Source organism: Salvelinus sp. IW2-2015, linkage group LG23 (assembly GCF_002910315.2).
Source record: "Salvelinus sp. IW2-2015 linkage group LG23, ASM291031v2, whole genome shotgun sequence".
Classification (NCBI taxonomy): Eukaryota; Metazoa; Chordata; class Actinopteri; order Salmoniformes; family Salmonidae; genus Salvelinus; species Salvelinus sp. IW2-2015.
The window spans coordinates 29,400,105-29,416,254 of record NC_036863.1 but is presented as its reverse complement, the minus strand read 5'-3'; the positions used below and the strand labels follow the sequence as shown (position 1 = coordinate 29,416,254).

Genomic DNA, 16,150 nt, shown 5'->3' with positions numbered 1-16,150 from the left:
AAAWATATWAATTATTTGCAAATGACTCACCGGTTTGGTGGCTGCACCTGCTGCGATAGCCAACTTTCAAATCAGCGCGCAGATGCAATGATTCTCCTATGCTTTTCACGTCTTCCACGGTTTAATCAGGAAAAACTACAGTATAATAACCGTTAAATTATAAGATTACCACAGTCTTGGTGATTWAAAAAATCACATTTTACTTTGTCCAATGAATAAAAAGAAACAGAGACCATCCGAATTGCCCTAACGTCTTCAGGTAACGTGTCATGTGTCACTTGATCTCGAGGAGGAAACCAGTTTGACGTTGTTTGTCTCCCTCTGTGTATGAGTCGCCACTCCCACGATAATGCTTGACTAGTCGTAAGTGTGTATCCTGTTACTCAGTTTCGCATCTCCTCTCACCTGTGGGTGAACGTTCGTGCGTGCGAATTACAAAATATACTGTATACTTATTACATTATTCAGTTTTAATGGTAGCCTAATACCAAACTCACCTCTGCATACTCGAGTGCGTCTGTTTGTGAGTCCTCTATGGCAACGGGCATGCGCTCTGTAGGATGCACATTGGAAGGAGAGAGGGCATGGGCAGATTCAGGAATTTACAGTGTGTGAAAGCTCTTTATTTCCTTGGCCCCCTCTCTCCAAGAATGCTGCTGACTCCATGGATCCTGCTCATCTTGGAAGTGCCAACTATTCAACCCCCAGTTTCAAAACCGCCATACCCTTGTATAAACCCAGAGGAAAATGGCAACAATTCCCCACCCTTTGATAAGAATGAGGATGACAGCCTGGAACCAATTTAGAACACTTAGAATAAGAACTGAAAGACTGAAGTTTGKAGGCTTCACTTCTTCTAAACTGTTTGTCTGTTACAATGAACTTTTACAATGATTGTGATGTTCACTTTAGGTTCACTGAGATCAAGCTAGATACAGGTTGCAGTTTACTGACTATCTTGACCTCATGGTTCAAATATGGTAACATCATGTGTCACAGAAACGGATGACTCAACCCAGTGCAAATAGTCTGCTGTCTTTTTAAAATTGTGGGCTTTCAAAGTAACAAATGTATATACTGTAATAGCTTTAACATCATAGACTAACATTTTTTATTCACCATCACACAAAACTTGGTTGTCAGTATTAAACTCTCATTATTATATATAAAAAAACAAGCCTACACAAGGTTATAAAATAGCTTTCCATTTAAAAAACACAACTATAAATTTGACCCTTGACATAASCCAAAGATAGTTGAAATGTTCAATAAAGTATATCTAAGATAATGTTTGGTAAGGCTTTTAAGGGCTCTACACACTAAGACTACATTACACATGTCAGTGTCAAACAATATCAAACATGGCTATAACTGTGTATAGTACAGTAGCTCTGTATAAACTTATGATATCAAAATTATGACACAATCAAATAATGTATGTTACCAAGTACTTTTTCTAGTTAATTGTATAAAATGCATATGTCTAAGAAAATTAAATAAAATCAGTTTGGAAAAGTCTTGACCTTTGATAGGCATACAGCAGTCAACAATATCAGAACATGTGTCAGAGGCTAAATAATAACCACATAATATTGTAAGGCAGAATAATTGCAATTGAGGTTAGCTATAAGTGGGACAAACTCTATCCTGTAAACGATCAAACCTAAACAAAGGTTTTGGCATTTTCAGAAAATAAATGCGTCAAACTTAAAAGGCACAGACAAATACATTTCAGAAAATGGCTACACCTAGGTCAAATGGGCGTGAAGAGCAACAGAAGAGGTTTGTAAACTACACTGGTTTTATCAGGAACAAAGTCTGAGACATTAAGATTCAACTCTGTGGACTAACACTGGCTTTAGGCACCTGCACATCACGTGTTCGTTACGCGTATTGTCACTGCCATAGTCAGTCATTCTGTAACTCAGAGTATTGTTGACCGGTGCATCACTCACAAAAGGCTTCTCTCCATTTCCCCATGGTGGGATGGATAGAGGTGGTCTGAGGCTGTGTTAGTGACCCCAGTGGTCTTATTTAGGAACTGCTGCTGAGTCTGCGGCGAATGAGAGAAGCAGGCTTGGTCTCCGTGTCCTCCTGGTCGCTCTCACACTGCCTCTGACAAGTGGACAAATGCAGAGATAGTCAGATATAAGCATATCAACAGCCTCATCAATATGTTGATATTGAGAGGATAATAAAGGCTTTATAACAGTTCAAATAAAGGTAKAGTAATATTATTATGAAATATGGGTGCAAAATTTCTGTCTGCTAGCGGTGTAGTTTTCCTGTTTTTGTTCCTTCCATGGCATATAATTGATTAGTATATTACGATTGACTAAAATTGGCATTATTGATTGCCCAGACAGTACACATAGCTAGTTCTACAGGTCTTAGTCAGACTTTAATAAAAGGGCAGAAGCCAGCACGTCTCCTGGACCCAGTCCTTTCTCTCTCTTACCAGTTCCGGGTCCTCCTGCGACCTGCTTTTACACTGCAACTGCAGGCGAAATAATCTGTTACACGCCCACACCATGTTAAACGACATCTACAGAGGGGGGGGGGGGGTGTTTAAGAAGGGTATGAAAAGAGAAGGTAAGGTGTCCATAGGAAAGCAGGACTTTTGAAAGAAAAATAAGGAAAATATGATGCAATACAATGTCTGGACCAGCAGGTGTCCCCCTCTCACCAATATTGTAGGACTACTGCACACCAACGCAGATATAGGGTAGGARAAAAGAAGAGGAAGCTACTGTGGAGTATTGAAATGCACCACTGGCCCTTACCTTCCATTTCCTCTTGGCGTTGAACTTCTTGAAGCTTTTCATGTTGATGGATGATCGACTTCTGTTAGCCGCCTGTTTACGCGTGAGGGGCTGATAAACAAGGAATTAATGTGATATTTTAATAGACGCTTTAGCCTTTATCCAAAGTGACATGCAGTTCACAGCTTTTCAGTGTGAATCATACTCACAACTTAAGCTTTCCTACTCAAACCTTCAGCACAATAATGTGCTTATGTTGGGTTTATGTATTAAAGTTACCCCAATCAAATCACAATTCTCTCACCTTGATCCAAGGGTGTACTAGACATTCATTCGCTGTCATTCTCTCTCTGTAGGAGGGACACACATCATTAAGTAATAGACTGTTGCATAGTATACAGACGTTATAGACAATAACCATATCAATTACACTAATGAATGAATGCGTGATCATTTGTTTACATTGGGTCTTTGACCAGCAGTTTCTCAATAAAGTCTTTGGCCATGGCGCTGGTCTGGTTGAAATAGGTCTCTTCAAACTCATAGATCATCCCCACGATGTTCTTTAGTGTCTCTTCGTCATTATCTCCTTGAAAGGGGGACAAACCACTCAACCTGTAGAATAGGGGGGTATTAGAGAATATGTGTAGCTACCAGAGGAGGCTGGTGGGCGGAGCTATAGGAGGACAGGCTCATTGTAATGGCTGCAATGTAATAAATGGAATCAAACGTGGTTTCATGTTTGATACAGTTCCATAAATTTAATTCCAGACATTACAATTAGCCCGTCCTCCTATAGCTACTCCCACCAACCTCCACTGGTAGCTACGATATGTTATGTTCAAATTGTCCACTTGTTCTGTATACTCACAATATGTAGGTTATCACACCAATACTCCTGGAGAGGAAAGAGAAGAGAGATATGAGTGAMTTTGTGYACAAAACTATTTACCCTGGCAGTCAAGACAGCTGGGACATTTTGTTTTGTTTTTCTAATGAATAACATTGTAGTAATGGTTACCACATGTCGGCTGCCTCGCTCAGGGGTTCGTAGTTAATCACCTCAGGGGCTGGAAGGAGAACGGAAAGGGAGAGAGAGAAAGATAATGATACACATAACACAATCCAGCCTTATCCAGAAGAACAGAGTATGTGTAAGAGATGAAAGGAACAAATAGTAAAAAAATAGAGACATATTTTGTAAGGACCTGAGAATACAATAGAGGAGAGTGTAACTTTCTTTTGTCACAACAGTCACTGTGTCATTGTGTTAGGGAAACACTGGGTGATGCTAACACTGCTGTTGCACAACATAATGGCATTCTCTAACAGACTTTAAATGCTCTAAAATCTTACAGTAAAACACATGAAAATGGGCAACTAGTTGGGGAATGAGTGGGTTATGGTAGAATCCATGGCCCTACAATAATGCCCATGCAACCCTCCTGCCCTTTCTTAAAGTAATCATTCCGTTACACTCTTTGTGTTGGCGACTCAGGTTGCATCACGTACTTCAGGCCTGTTGAAACTKCTCACCTAGTCACACATCTCTCACTACCCCCAGCGCCCCACCACGTGCTCTGATGTCACATCCTGTCCACAACCACACTACTACCCCTTGGAAACTGTCTCCATGGAAACCTCAGCACCTTTCTAGAGGCTCAGGCTAAATAAAAACTAAAACAGACAGGAAGACACACACCATTATCACACACTAACAAAATGCTCACACATGACACACATACTGACTGACACAATTTCCACCAAACAAACACAGACGGTAAACACGTGGAATGTTCCACTTACCGATGTACTGTGGGGTCCCAGAGAGGCACCTGTACTCCTCCCCCTGTTTGAGGCGATGGGCCAGTCCAAAGTCAATGATCTTGATGTGGGGGTGTGGCATCATCTTGTCTGCCAGCATGATGTTCTCTGGCTAAATGGAAAACAGAGAGCGTTACACACACAATGCCAAATCCTGACGGAATGAAAAACAGCCCAAATGGATTTAGACAAGGGTCAGGAAAGGGGGGGCCCGTCCCACCTAATTCATGGTACGGGGAAACACTGCTTTCTATCAGCTCTATTTCTATCCTTGTGTGTCTCACCTTGAGGTCAAAGTGKGCAATGTTCTTAGTGTGCATAAAGCCAACTCCCTTGAGGATCTGCTTCAGGAACTCTATGGCCTCCTCCTCAGACAAGCTCTCCTTCTCTGCTATGAAATCAAACAGCTCCCCACCACTGATACTAGAGCAGAGATGGGAGGGGAGTGGGGGGGTGGAGGAGAGAGAAAAGAGAGAGAAAAAAATATAGAATTAAATAGATGTAAGTTTGTCAGTAGAATATCTTTCTCACATACAGATGTAGGATCTTAATTTGACCATCCTGCTGCAGGAGAACATTTAAAACCATTAATATATTTGAGACTTTAAAAGGCTTCTGAAGTTTAATTTCCACTTTGAAATTTCAGACTTGATTTTCCTTTATGAATAATGTATCAACCCCTAYACAAATRTCCATTAATTATAATCCACATAATTAAAATGTATTGTTGCTGCAGGATTATTTCCCTGCTGTATCAAACTGGCTCAAATTAAGATCCTACATCTGTCGACTTATAATAACTAGACCAAATTATGAAAATGGCATCTCAGTCATTCCTATTAAAGTTACTCAAAAGCGAATCAGCCTAAARGTTTGCTTCAAGATCTTTTATTCATGCACACTTTCATGCACACTCTTGTCTCTTGGAGTACAGCACCAGGTTGATTGCAGTTGTGTGTGTCTGTGGGTTGTTCAGTTATATTAATAGTTTTGAGTTGTCTGTCTGGCCTGGACTACTAGATTAGTKCTAGCATTGATAGGAGGATTAGATGGGCTGACAGGACCAAGTGCTTCTCATTGTGTTCCCATTAAACAGGGTGGGAGTGAGAGTGGTGCTCTACGCAACTATTTCCATCCCACCTGCTGTGGGCTGAGGGGGGACGACAGACAGAGAGACAGAGACCAGCAGAGGTCTCCCCCTCCCTCCATCTGTCCCCACTTGACTCACAGCTCCACGATGAGCACCACCTCGGCGCGACTCTCAAACACGTCCCTGAGGGCCATGACGTTGGCGTGCTGCAGGCTCTGCAGTATCTCCACCTCCCTCTCCACACTCTTCCTCTCCAGGCCCAGGCGACTACTGGCGCTCCGACGCAGCTTCAGGAACTTCCCCGCCCAGCGGACCCCGGATGCCCGCTCCAGCACCGCACGCACTTGCCCAAAGTGACCACTAGAGGGGGGCAGAGAGGGATGTTATCATAGGGAACTTTTGCATTGTGCTCTATATTACGCTGAACTACTCCTGTGATGCTAATAGGCCTAAAGCCTGTTTGAATTTGAGAGAGGGTAACTGAGGGGCATTGCACCTTTCTAGTACTATTTACTTAGCAGTGTATTCCTAGCTTTATAAGTAAATTACGTAAAGTTAAATTCAAATCAATTCAAATGAACGTAAATTCAAGTCTAGTGCTGTTTCATTCAATACTCCAAACCTTCTCACTCACCTGCCAAGAACCTCTCCAATCTCATAGTAGTCCTCCACATTCTGCAGTTTAATCTGAGCCATGGTCTTGCTCTTTTTCCCTCCCTCACACTCTTTTTCTGATTGTTTTCCAGAGCTACTGCATTCTGTAGAAGTGAGGGAAGAAAGAGGGATGACAGAACAGATGTGGAAGGTAAACTAAAAAAAGATAGAAGCAAGGAAAGGCACCAGACAGCATCAGGAACCATGGAAGAATGCCGGGACAATAAACAGAACTCTGTGTGTAGATAGAATTATGACAAGCTTATAGCAGCAAGACCAAAGTAGATAAACTATAAACTAATGGAAACAGACATGGACATAAATTGAAAAAGGCACACACACCAACCCACACAACAGTGGTCGCTGGCAGATTCAGAGGAGTTGGGTTAAATGCGGAAGACACATTTCAGTTGAACAACTGACTAGGTATCCCCCTTTCCCTTTCCAGATGTTTTAGGTTGGCTTGGGGGGAGGGGGGGTTTGGCAGGATTTTTTCAAATGTATTTATCATCCCTACTTCGCGTAGCTACGAACACAAGAAAAAACAGCCAAACCCCATGATTTGTATAACATTACAGTTTTTTCAATCGCTTTGGTGAGATGTTCACAAGTATGTCACAACGGTTAGTACAAAACAGATCCTCAAAAAGGCAGTTGTTTCAAAACTCTAAGCACATTTCCAATTGACTCGATGCAATACTTAATGCTGAAGATCTGCGCTGTAGCACGATTGAAATCTAGGCCCCAATTMAATTTGTATTGTGAAAGTTCAGCGCTATAACGCGATTGAAATTTAAAGGTCATTTCTGATTGAGGCGACATATGCAGCRTTTACTGTGAATGCAGTCTCCCCGAACGCGGGAAYAGTCCCTTTAAATTTACGCTATAGCAATTTGATCACACATGGGATAGAAATTAAATACATTTTCAGTCTATTTTTATGGGTAGTGCCAGTGTATTGCCTAAYGTGAAAACAGTGTAATATACATTACATTCAAAGGGCAATTTTGCATCTTGCATTTGTTGCTATTAGATGAACTGTTAGTTAAAATAACTAAATTCAGAAGATATCATGATGCGTTTGTGATTAAATCAATGTTCTCATGGTATTTCACAGTAAACTAGTGGTTAGAACATTGGGCCAATAACTGAAAGGTTGCTGGATCGAATCCCGGAGTTGACAAGGTAAAAATCTGTCGTTCTGCCCCTGAGCAAGGCAGTTAACCTACTGTTCCCCAGGCACCGAAGACATGGATGTCGATTATGGCAGCCACCTCTGATTCAGTGGGGAAGACACATTTCAATTGAATGCATTCAGTTGTACAACTGACTGGTATCCCCCTTTCCCTAAACATATATTTTGGATCAATGCTTGTGGGGTGAAAGTCTCCAAACAAAATATATTCAAAACCTTTTATTTTGTATTCAAGATTTGCTGTTTTACAAGTCTTACCAGTTTGGAGTTTTGTACACTAAGAGATTAGAAAATGCACCACATACTTATGAAAAGATCACCAAAGCGATTGAAAAAAACTCAAACTACTACACTGCTTCCTTGCATTTCATGTGTGTGTTTGATGGTTAGTCCTGCACTAACACTGATAACTTGAACAAAGGCAGCCACTGACAGCGCCCTTATCCGGATGTTTTATATAGAACAGACATTTTCTGCTGCGTGTCTGTATATGTGTGTGTGTGTGTGTGTGTGTGAGAGAGACGACATCACCTTGCCTGAGGTATGGAAGTTGTTTATGAATGTTAAATGGGTAAGAGAGATGTTATTACATCACGTTAATGAATGCTTAACAAATGTTCCATTATGACTTGTTGATTTAGCAACGAAAACTAAATAATTATTCTTTACACACAACCACCAACACACATCCTTCCATGCTGATGCTGGAGCACAAAGGCATGCTCTGTATCTGTAAATATTTACATATCCCCGGAAATATCCTTCATTTATCAGTGAACACCCCAATGTGCTGTCAGCACGCACACACTAACTAACCACGGGCCTGCTTAACCACAACACAGATGAGAATCATTCTGTGAAAAGAGAAAGACAGAGAGGTGTGTCCATATGCCCATGTGGCTCGTCTGCAGGGCCTGGGGGTTTCTGTGTATGAGTGATGTACGGCATGATAACGGGTTCCAATCAATAGTCGGATAATACATCTATATACTCYTCACACTCCGTCATGGGAAGTTCTATCACTAAATACCAAATCAAATTGTATTTGTCACATGTGCTGAATACAACTGGTGTAGACTTTACCATGAAATGCTTGCTTACGAGCCCTTCCCAACAATGCAGAGTTTAAAGATATTAATAATAACTAAATAGTAACACAAGAGGAAGAAAATAAAACACAAAAGAATGAAGCTATATACAGGGAGTACCAGTACCAGATCAATGTACAGTCATGGCCAAAAGTTTTGAGAATGACCCAAATATACATTTTTCACCAAATCTGCTGCCTCAGTGTCTTTAGATATTTTTGTCAGATGTTACTATGGAATACTGAAGTATAATTACAAGCATTTCATAAGTGTCTAAGGCTTTTATTGACAATTACATGAAGTTGATGCAAAGAGTCAATATTTGCAGTGTTGACCCTTCTTTTTCAAGACCTCTGCAATCCGCCCTGGCATGCTGTGAATTAACTTCTGGGCCACGTCCTGACTGATGGCAGCCCATTCTTGCATAATCAATGCTTGGAGTTTGTCAGAATTTGTGGGTTCTTGTTTGTCCACCCACCTCTTGAGGATTGACCACAAGTTCTCAATGAGATTAAGGTCTGGGGAGTTTCCTGGCCMTGGACCCAAAATATCGATGTTTTGTTCCCCGAGCCACTTAGTTATCACTTTTGCTTTATGGCAAGGTGCTCCATCACGCTGGAAAAGGCATTGTTCGTCACCAAACTGTTCCTGGATGGTTGGGAGAAGTTGCTYTCRGAGGATGTGTTGGTACCATTCTTTATTCATGGCTGTGTTCTTAWGCAAAATTGTGAGTGAGCCCACTCCCTTGGCTGAGAAGCAACCCCAAATATGAATGGTCTCAGGATGCTTTACTGTTGGCATGACACAGGACTGATGGTAGTGCTCAACTTGTCTTTTCCGGGCAAGCTTTTTTCCGGATGCCCCAAACAATCGGAAAGGGGATTCATCAGAGAAAATGACTTTACCCCAGTCCTCAGCAGTCCAATCGCTGTACCTTTTTCTGAATATCAGTCTGTCCCTGATGTTTTTCCTGGAGAGAAGTGGCTTCTTTGCTGCCCTTCTTTGCTGCCCTTCTTGACACCAGGCCATCCTCCAAAAGTCTTGGCCTCACTGTGCGTGCAGATGCACTCACAGCTGCCTGCTGCCATTCCCGAGCAAGCGCTGTACTGGTGGTGCCCCGATCCCGCAGCTGAATAAACTTTAGGATACGGTCCTGGCGCTTGCTGGACTTTCTTGGGCGCCCTGAAGCCTTCTTCACAACAATTGAACCGCTCTCCTTGAAGTTCTTGATGATCCGATAAATGGTGGATTTAGGTGCAATCTTACTGGCAGGAATATCCTTGCCTGTGAAGCCCTTTCTGTGCAAAGCAATGATGACGGCTTGTGTTTCCGGGCAGKTAACCATGGTTGACAGAGGAAGAACAATGATTCCAAGCACCACCCTCCTTTTGAAGCTTCCAGTCTGTTATTCAAACTCAAATCAGCATGACAGAGTGATCCCCAGCCTTGTCCTCGTCAACACTCACACCTGTGTTAATGACAGAATCACTGACATGTCAGCTGGTCCTTTTGTGGCAAGGCTGAAATGCAGTGGAAATGTTTTTTGGGGATTCAGTTCATTTGTATGGCAAAGAAGGACTTGGCAATTAATTGCAATCACTATTCATAATCACTCTTCATAACATTCTGGAGTATATGCAAAATGTCATCATACAAACTGAGGCAGCAGACTTTGTGAAAATTAATATTTGTGTCATTCTCAAAACTTTTGGCCACGACTGTACGGTAGCAGAGTGAACAGTCTATGGCAATTCGGGCCTTCCTCTGACACTGCCTGATATAAAAGGTCCTGGATGGCAGRGAGCTCAGCCCCAGTGATGTACTGGGCTGTTCACATCACCCTCTATAGCGCTTTGCTGTCATTTACCATACCAAGCGGTGATGCAGCCAGTCAAGATGTTCTCGATGGTGCAGCTGTAGAACTTTGAGGATCCGAGGGCCCATGCCAAATCTTTTCAGCCTCCGGAGGGGAAAGAGGTGCTGCCGTGCCCGCTTCACGACTGTGYGGGTGTGGACCATGTTAAGTCATTAATGATGTGGACGCCAAGGAACTTGAAGCTCTCGACCCGCTCCACAACAGCCCYGTCGATGTGGATGGGGGCGTGCTCTCCCCTTTTTCTCCTATAGTCCATGATCAGCTCCTTGGTCTTACTGAAGTTGAGGGAGAGGTTGATGTTCTGGCACCACACTGGTAAGTCTCTGACCTCCTCCCTGCAGGCTGACTCACTGTCACCGGTAATCAGGCCTACCACCGTTGTGTCGTCAGCAAACTTGATGATGGTGTTTGAGTCGTGCGTGGCCACGCAGTCGTGGGTGAACAGGGAGTACAGGAGGGGATTAAGCACAAACCCATCGGTGGGCCTGTGTTGAGGGACATCGGGGTGGAGGTGTTGTTGCCTACCCTCACCACCTGGGGCCGACCTGTCAGCAAGTCCAGGGTCCAGTTGCAGAGGGATGGGTTCAGTCCCAGGGTCCCTAACTTGGTGATGAGCTTAGTGGGGACTATGGTGTTGAACGCTGAGCTGTAGTCTAGGAACAGCATTCTCACATAGTTATTTCCCCTCTTGTCCAGGTGGGAGAGGGCAGTGTGAAGTGCAATTGAGATTGCATCATCTGTGGATCGGGGCAGTATGCAAATTGGAGTGGGTCTAGGGAGTCTGGGATGATGTTGTTGATGTGTGTCATGAACAGCCTTTCAAAGCACTTCATAATTACAGATGTGAGTGCTACAGGGCSATAGTCACTTAAACAATGTTGGTCAGCTTGAAAAATGTTGGGATTACAGACTGGGACAAGGAGATATTGAAAATATCTGAAGACACYTACCAGCTGGCCTGCACATGCTTTGAGAACGAACCCTGGTATTCTGTCTGGCAGGCGGCCTTGTGATTGTTAACCCGTTTAAACGTTTTGCTCACATCGGCCATGGAGAGCGAGATCACACAATCTTTTTATGCTCCCTTCSTGAAAGCCCCTGTTTTTAGGATTATTGTGTGATCTCGCTCTCCATGGCCGATGTGAGAAAAACKTTTAAACGGCTGGATTTCCCTTTGTAATCCATTATCGTCTGCAAGCCCTGCCACATAAAATGAGAGTTGGAGCCCATGTAATAGGATTCCTACTATATTGTTCTTTTGCATGTTTGATGTCTCGTCTGAGGTCATATCGGGCTTTCTTGTATGCGTCCATGTCCAATTCCTTGTAAGCGGTAACTCTGGTCTTCAGCCCAGTGTGGATATTGTCTGTAACTACGCACCCCCAAACACCTTCCTGTGGCTATGGGCTCACAATAATTTTTCTGTCTGTGTGTGTGTGTGTGTGTGTTCGCTCACACCGGTGCATTTGTCTGAATGTCTGTCTGACAATATGCATTGATGCAAATTGGAAAAAATATGGTAAAAAAAACCAGGATGTGTGTGTCTGTGTATGTGTGCATGCATGCATGTGTGAAATGACAGTGTGTCTGTGTATGTGTGCTAGTTTGAAAAGAGAAGAGTCTGATGACAGGGTGTTTGTGTCTATGCCTTTGTTGGGAGACAATGGCAGGACATGTGACGTGTATACAGAACCTGTCAAARGTTTAGACACCTACTTATTCAAGGGTTTTTATTTTTTACTATTTTCTAAATTGTAGAATAATAGTGAAGACATCACAACTATGAAATAACACATATGGAATCATGTAATAATGTATATTTATTTTTTATTTAACCTTTAACTAGGCTAGTCAGTTAAGAACAAATTCTTATTTATAATGACAGCCAACACCGGCCAAACCCGGACGRCGCTGGGCCAATTGTGCRCCGCCCTATGGGACTCCCGATCACGGCCAGTTGTGATACAGCTTGGATTCGAACCAGGGTGTTTATAGTGACGCCTCAAGAACTGAGATGCAATGCCTTAGACCGCTGCGCACTCTGGAGCCCAAAAAAAGTGTTAAACATATCAAAATATATTTGAAATTCTTCAAAGTATCCACCCTTTGCCTTGACAGCTTTGCACACTCTTGGCATTCTCTCAACCAGCTTCATGAGGTAGTCACCTGGAATGCATTTCAATTAACAGGTGTGCCTTGTTAAAAGTTAATTTGTGAAATTCCTTATCATTCTTTTTTTTAACCTTTATTTAACTGGGCAAGTCAGTTAAGAACAAATTCTTATTTTCAATGACGGCCTAGGAACAGTGGGTTAACTGCCTTCTTCAGGGGCAGAACGACAGATTTTTACCTTRTCAGCTTGGGGATTCGATCTTGCAACCGTTCGGTTACTAGTMCAACGCTCTRACCACTAGGCTACCTGCCGCCTCTTAATGCATTTGCTACAATCAGTTGTGTTGTGACAAGGTAGGGGTGGTATAAGGAAGGTGTTTTTTTACCAAATAGGGCCAAGTCCATATTATGGCAAGAACAGCTCAAATAASAAAAGAGAAACAGTCCATCATTACTTTAAKACAYGAAGGTCWGTCAATACGGATAAYTTCAAGAACTGAAAGTTTCTTCAAGTGCAGTCGCAAAAACCATCAATCGCTTTGATATAACTGGCTCTCATGAGGACCGTCACAGGAAAGGAAGACCGAGTTACTTCTGCTGCAGAGGATAAGTTAGAGTTAAATGCACCTCAGATTGCAGCCCAAATAAATGCTTCAGAGTTCAAGTTACAGACACATCTCAACATCAACTGTTCAGAGGAGACTGCATAAGTCAGGCCTTCATGGTCCAATTGCTGCAAAGAAACCACTACTAAAGGACACCACTAATAAGAAGAGACTTGCTTTGGCCAAGAAACACAAGCAATGAACATTAGACCGGTGGAAATCTGTCCTTTGGTCTGATGAGTCCAGATTTGAGATTTCTGGTTCCAACCGCTGTGTCTTTGCGAGATGCAGAGTAGGTGAACGGATGAWYTCCACATGTGTGGTTCCCACAGTGAAGCATGGAGGTGGTGTGATGGTGCTTTGCTGTTGACACTGATTTATTTAGAATTCAAGGCTCACTTAACCAGCATGGTTCCCACGGCATTCTGCAGCGATATGCCACCCCATCTGGTTTGCGCTTAGTGGGACTATCATTTGTTTTTCCAACAGGACAATTACCAAACACACCTCCAGGCTGTGTAAGGACTATTTGACCAAGAAGGAGAGTGGTGGAGTGCTGCATCAGATGACCTGGCCTCCACAATCACCCGATCTCAACCCAATTGAGATGGTTTGGGATGAGTTGGACTGCAGAGTGGGAGAAAAGCAGSCAACAAGTGCTCAGCATATGTGGGAACTCCTTCAAGACTGTTTGAAAAGCCTTCCAGGTGAAGCTGGTTGAGAGAATGCCTCAAGTGTGCAAAGCTGTCATCAAGGCAACAGGGGGCTACTTTGTATTATCTCAAATTTAAAATATATTTTGATTTGTTTAACACTTTTTTGGTTACTACATGATTCCATGTGTTACTTCACAGTTGAGATAGTCACCTGGAATGCATTTCAATTACCAGGTGTGCCTTAAAGTTAATTTGTGTGTGAACTTGTGACTGTGTACATGTGACTCTATGTACGTGTATGTGCATGTGTATTTGACTGCATGTCATATGCATGACCTATTCTGGTCCACTACTAGACTACTGTAACACTAGTAAAACGTCTACTCCAGTACATCCATTGTCAAGGACTGACTGTCCAAATAGAAAAACATATACAGATGCTGTATCTTAATTTGAGCCTGTTTCACACAACAGGAATATAATCCTGTCGCAACAGGAAATGGGAATTGTTATAATCAATAGACATTTTTTGTAGGGGTTGATACCACAGGAGGCTGCTGTGGGGAGGACGGCTCATAATAATGGCTGGAACGAAGCAAATGGAATGGCATCAAACACATGGAATCCATGCGTTTGATACCATTCCACTAATTCCGCACAAGCCATTACCACAAGCCCATCCTCCCCAATTAAGGTGCCACCAACCTCCTGTGGTTGATACATTTTTCATTAAGGCAAACCAAGTCTGACATGTGGAAATTACACATTTTAGAAGCCTTTTTAAACATTGAATACACTACAAGTTTGCATTTCCTGTTGTCCAGGAACATTACTGCAACAGGATGATCAAATTAAGATATGGCATCTGTATAGCCCCAGAGATTAGGACACATATAGGGTATCACCACAGCTATGTCCCATAAGACAGACAGACAGACAGACAGACAGAGAGAGAGAGAGAGAGAGAGAGACAGACAGACAGACAGACAGAGTGCATGAATGAGAAGTGGGTTATTTATATCAAACAATTGTGAAAATTGACATGAAGGGGGGTGGAATGCTTTGGCCACTTGTGTGTGAAGGATAGAATCTAACGTGGCATCATCCATTCAGGCCTGAAACAAGTGACAATGGAAAAGTTGATGCGTAATTTGTGACATTGTAAAAGCGGCGTCCATGGGTTTTGTTTGACATTACACATCCCTTTTTTTATGGCCAACATCGCTTGATTTCCCTCAAATGGAACCAACAGACAGACAAGAGGGAAATGGCTCCTCATAAATAAACCTACTCAAATAAACGGATTTTGGGTCATCTTTCGTTTGAGAAAAAGGTCTGTAGACGGTGGTTATAGTTAAAACTACTCACCCAAATAAATTCACGATAATCTCGGGCGCAGCTATGATGAGAGGTTGGGCGTGTCACAACTTTCAATTTCTTCACCTGTGTAGTAGGCTTTACGAACGCCCGAATGTAAAGTAAATGTGTCTCCCTTGAAATGAAATAATTTGGTTGTGCCGTATTCCAACAGCAACCAGTTTCCGTGCCGGAGAGAGAGTAGTAGCCAGACTGGTTCGACGGCTCCCTTTATTTCAATGCGCTTTGGTAACCCAAGCCTACAGGGGAGCTAGAGATACGCGACATACACCAAGGAAAGCCCTCGCATACTTTAAATTGTTTTTAAACTCCAATATTCATGTAGACTATAAAAGGTGCCTGTGGTGTCCCTGAATCAATCCACTGATTAGTCTACTACAATCCAATTTCTTGGATATGTTGCGTGCCATTTGCAAATAGGCCTACTGCACAGTACACTGGAGTTGTAGCCTACTGTGTGATGTGGTAAAAAAGTACCCTAAAGGCAGGGTTGGGTAGGTAACCCTAAATGTAATCCGTTAGTTACTAGTTACCTGTACAACGTTGTAATCAACATAATTTTGCATTACCCAAACGCAGTAACTTAATCCGATTAGGCTACTTTCMGTTACTTTTGGATTATATTTTCCCATAGACGTAGTGTTAAAAGATKAGAAATTTCCTGACATGCGACTGGTTACTGGCATTTAATGGCCCTTMCGGCAACCTGATTGGTTAAAATGCCTCAAGTGCCGCACACCACTTCCATGTTTGAAAGCATCTCCCGCGAAGAATCAACGTAAAGAGAGACTACATTTGAAAATCTAGAAGAATATACAGACAGTATGTGAATAAAATAGATGGTCGCAGTTAGCCAATGCGAGAAAAGCAGTGAATGAAAGAAAAAACGTGCCTKATCCGCCGATCGAGGC

At 42.6% G+C, this 16,150-nt stretch overlaps 1 protein-coding gene across 2 annotated transcripts; it reads right to left on the bottom strand.

Moving 5' to 3' along the window:
- Positions 1-1,097: 1,097 nt before the first annotated feature.
- Positions 1,098-15,763, bottom strand: LOC111950279 (death-associated protein kinase 2). Of its 2 annotated transcripts, XM_023967721.2 has the most exons (12): positions 15,231-15,758; positions 6,311-6,434; positions 5,815-6,036; positions 4,871-5,009; positions 4,569-4,698; positions 3,784-3,832; positions 3,634-3,660; positions 3,225-3,377; positions 3,067-3,112; positions 2,784-2,873; positions 2,459-2,545; positions 1,098-2,115 (listed from the first exon to the last, which is right to left on the bottom strand). In XM_023967721.2, exons 2-12 carry the CDS (start codon positions 6,370-6,372, stop codon positions 2,035-2,037), a joined length of 1,086 nt encoding a protein of 361 aa, XP_023823489.1. In that variant the 5' UTR covers positions 6,373-6,434; positions 15,231-15,758; the 3' UTR covers positions 1,098-2,034. The 2 variants fall into 2 exon arrangements, with proteins under 2 accessions (XP_023823489.1, XP_023823490.1); XM_023967722.2 differs by lacking the exon at positions 2,459-2,545 and having other exon boundaries at positions 15,231-15,763.
- Positions 15,764-16,150: the final 387 nt, after the last annotated feature.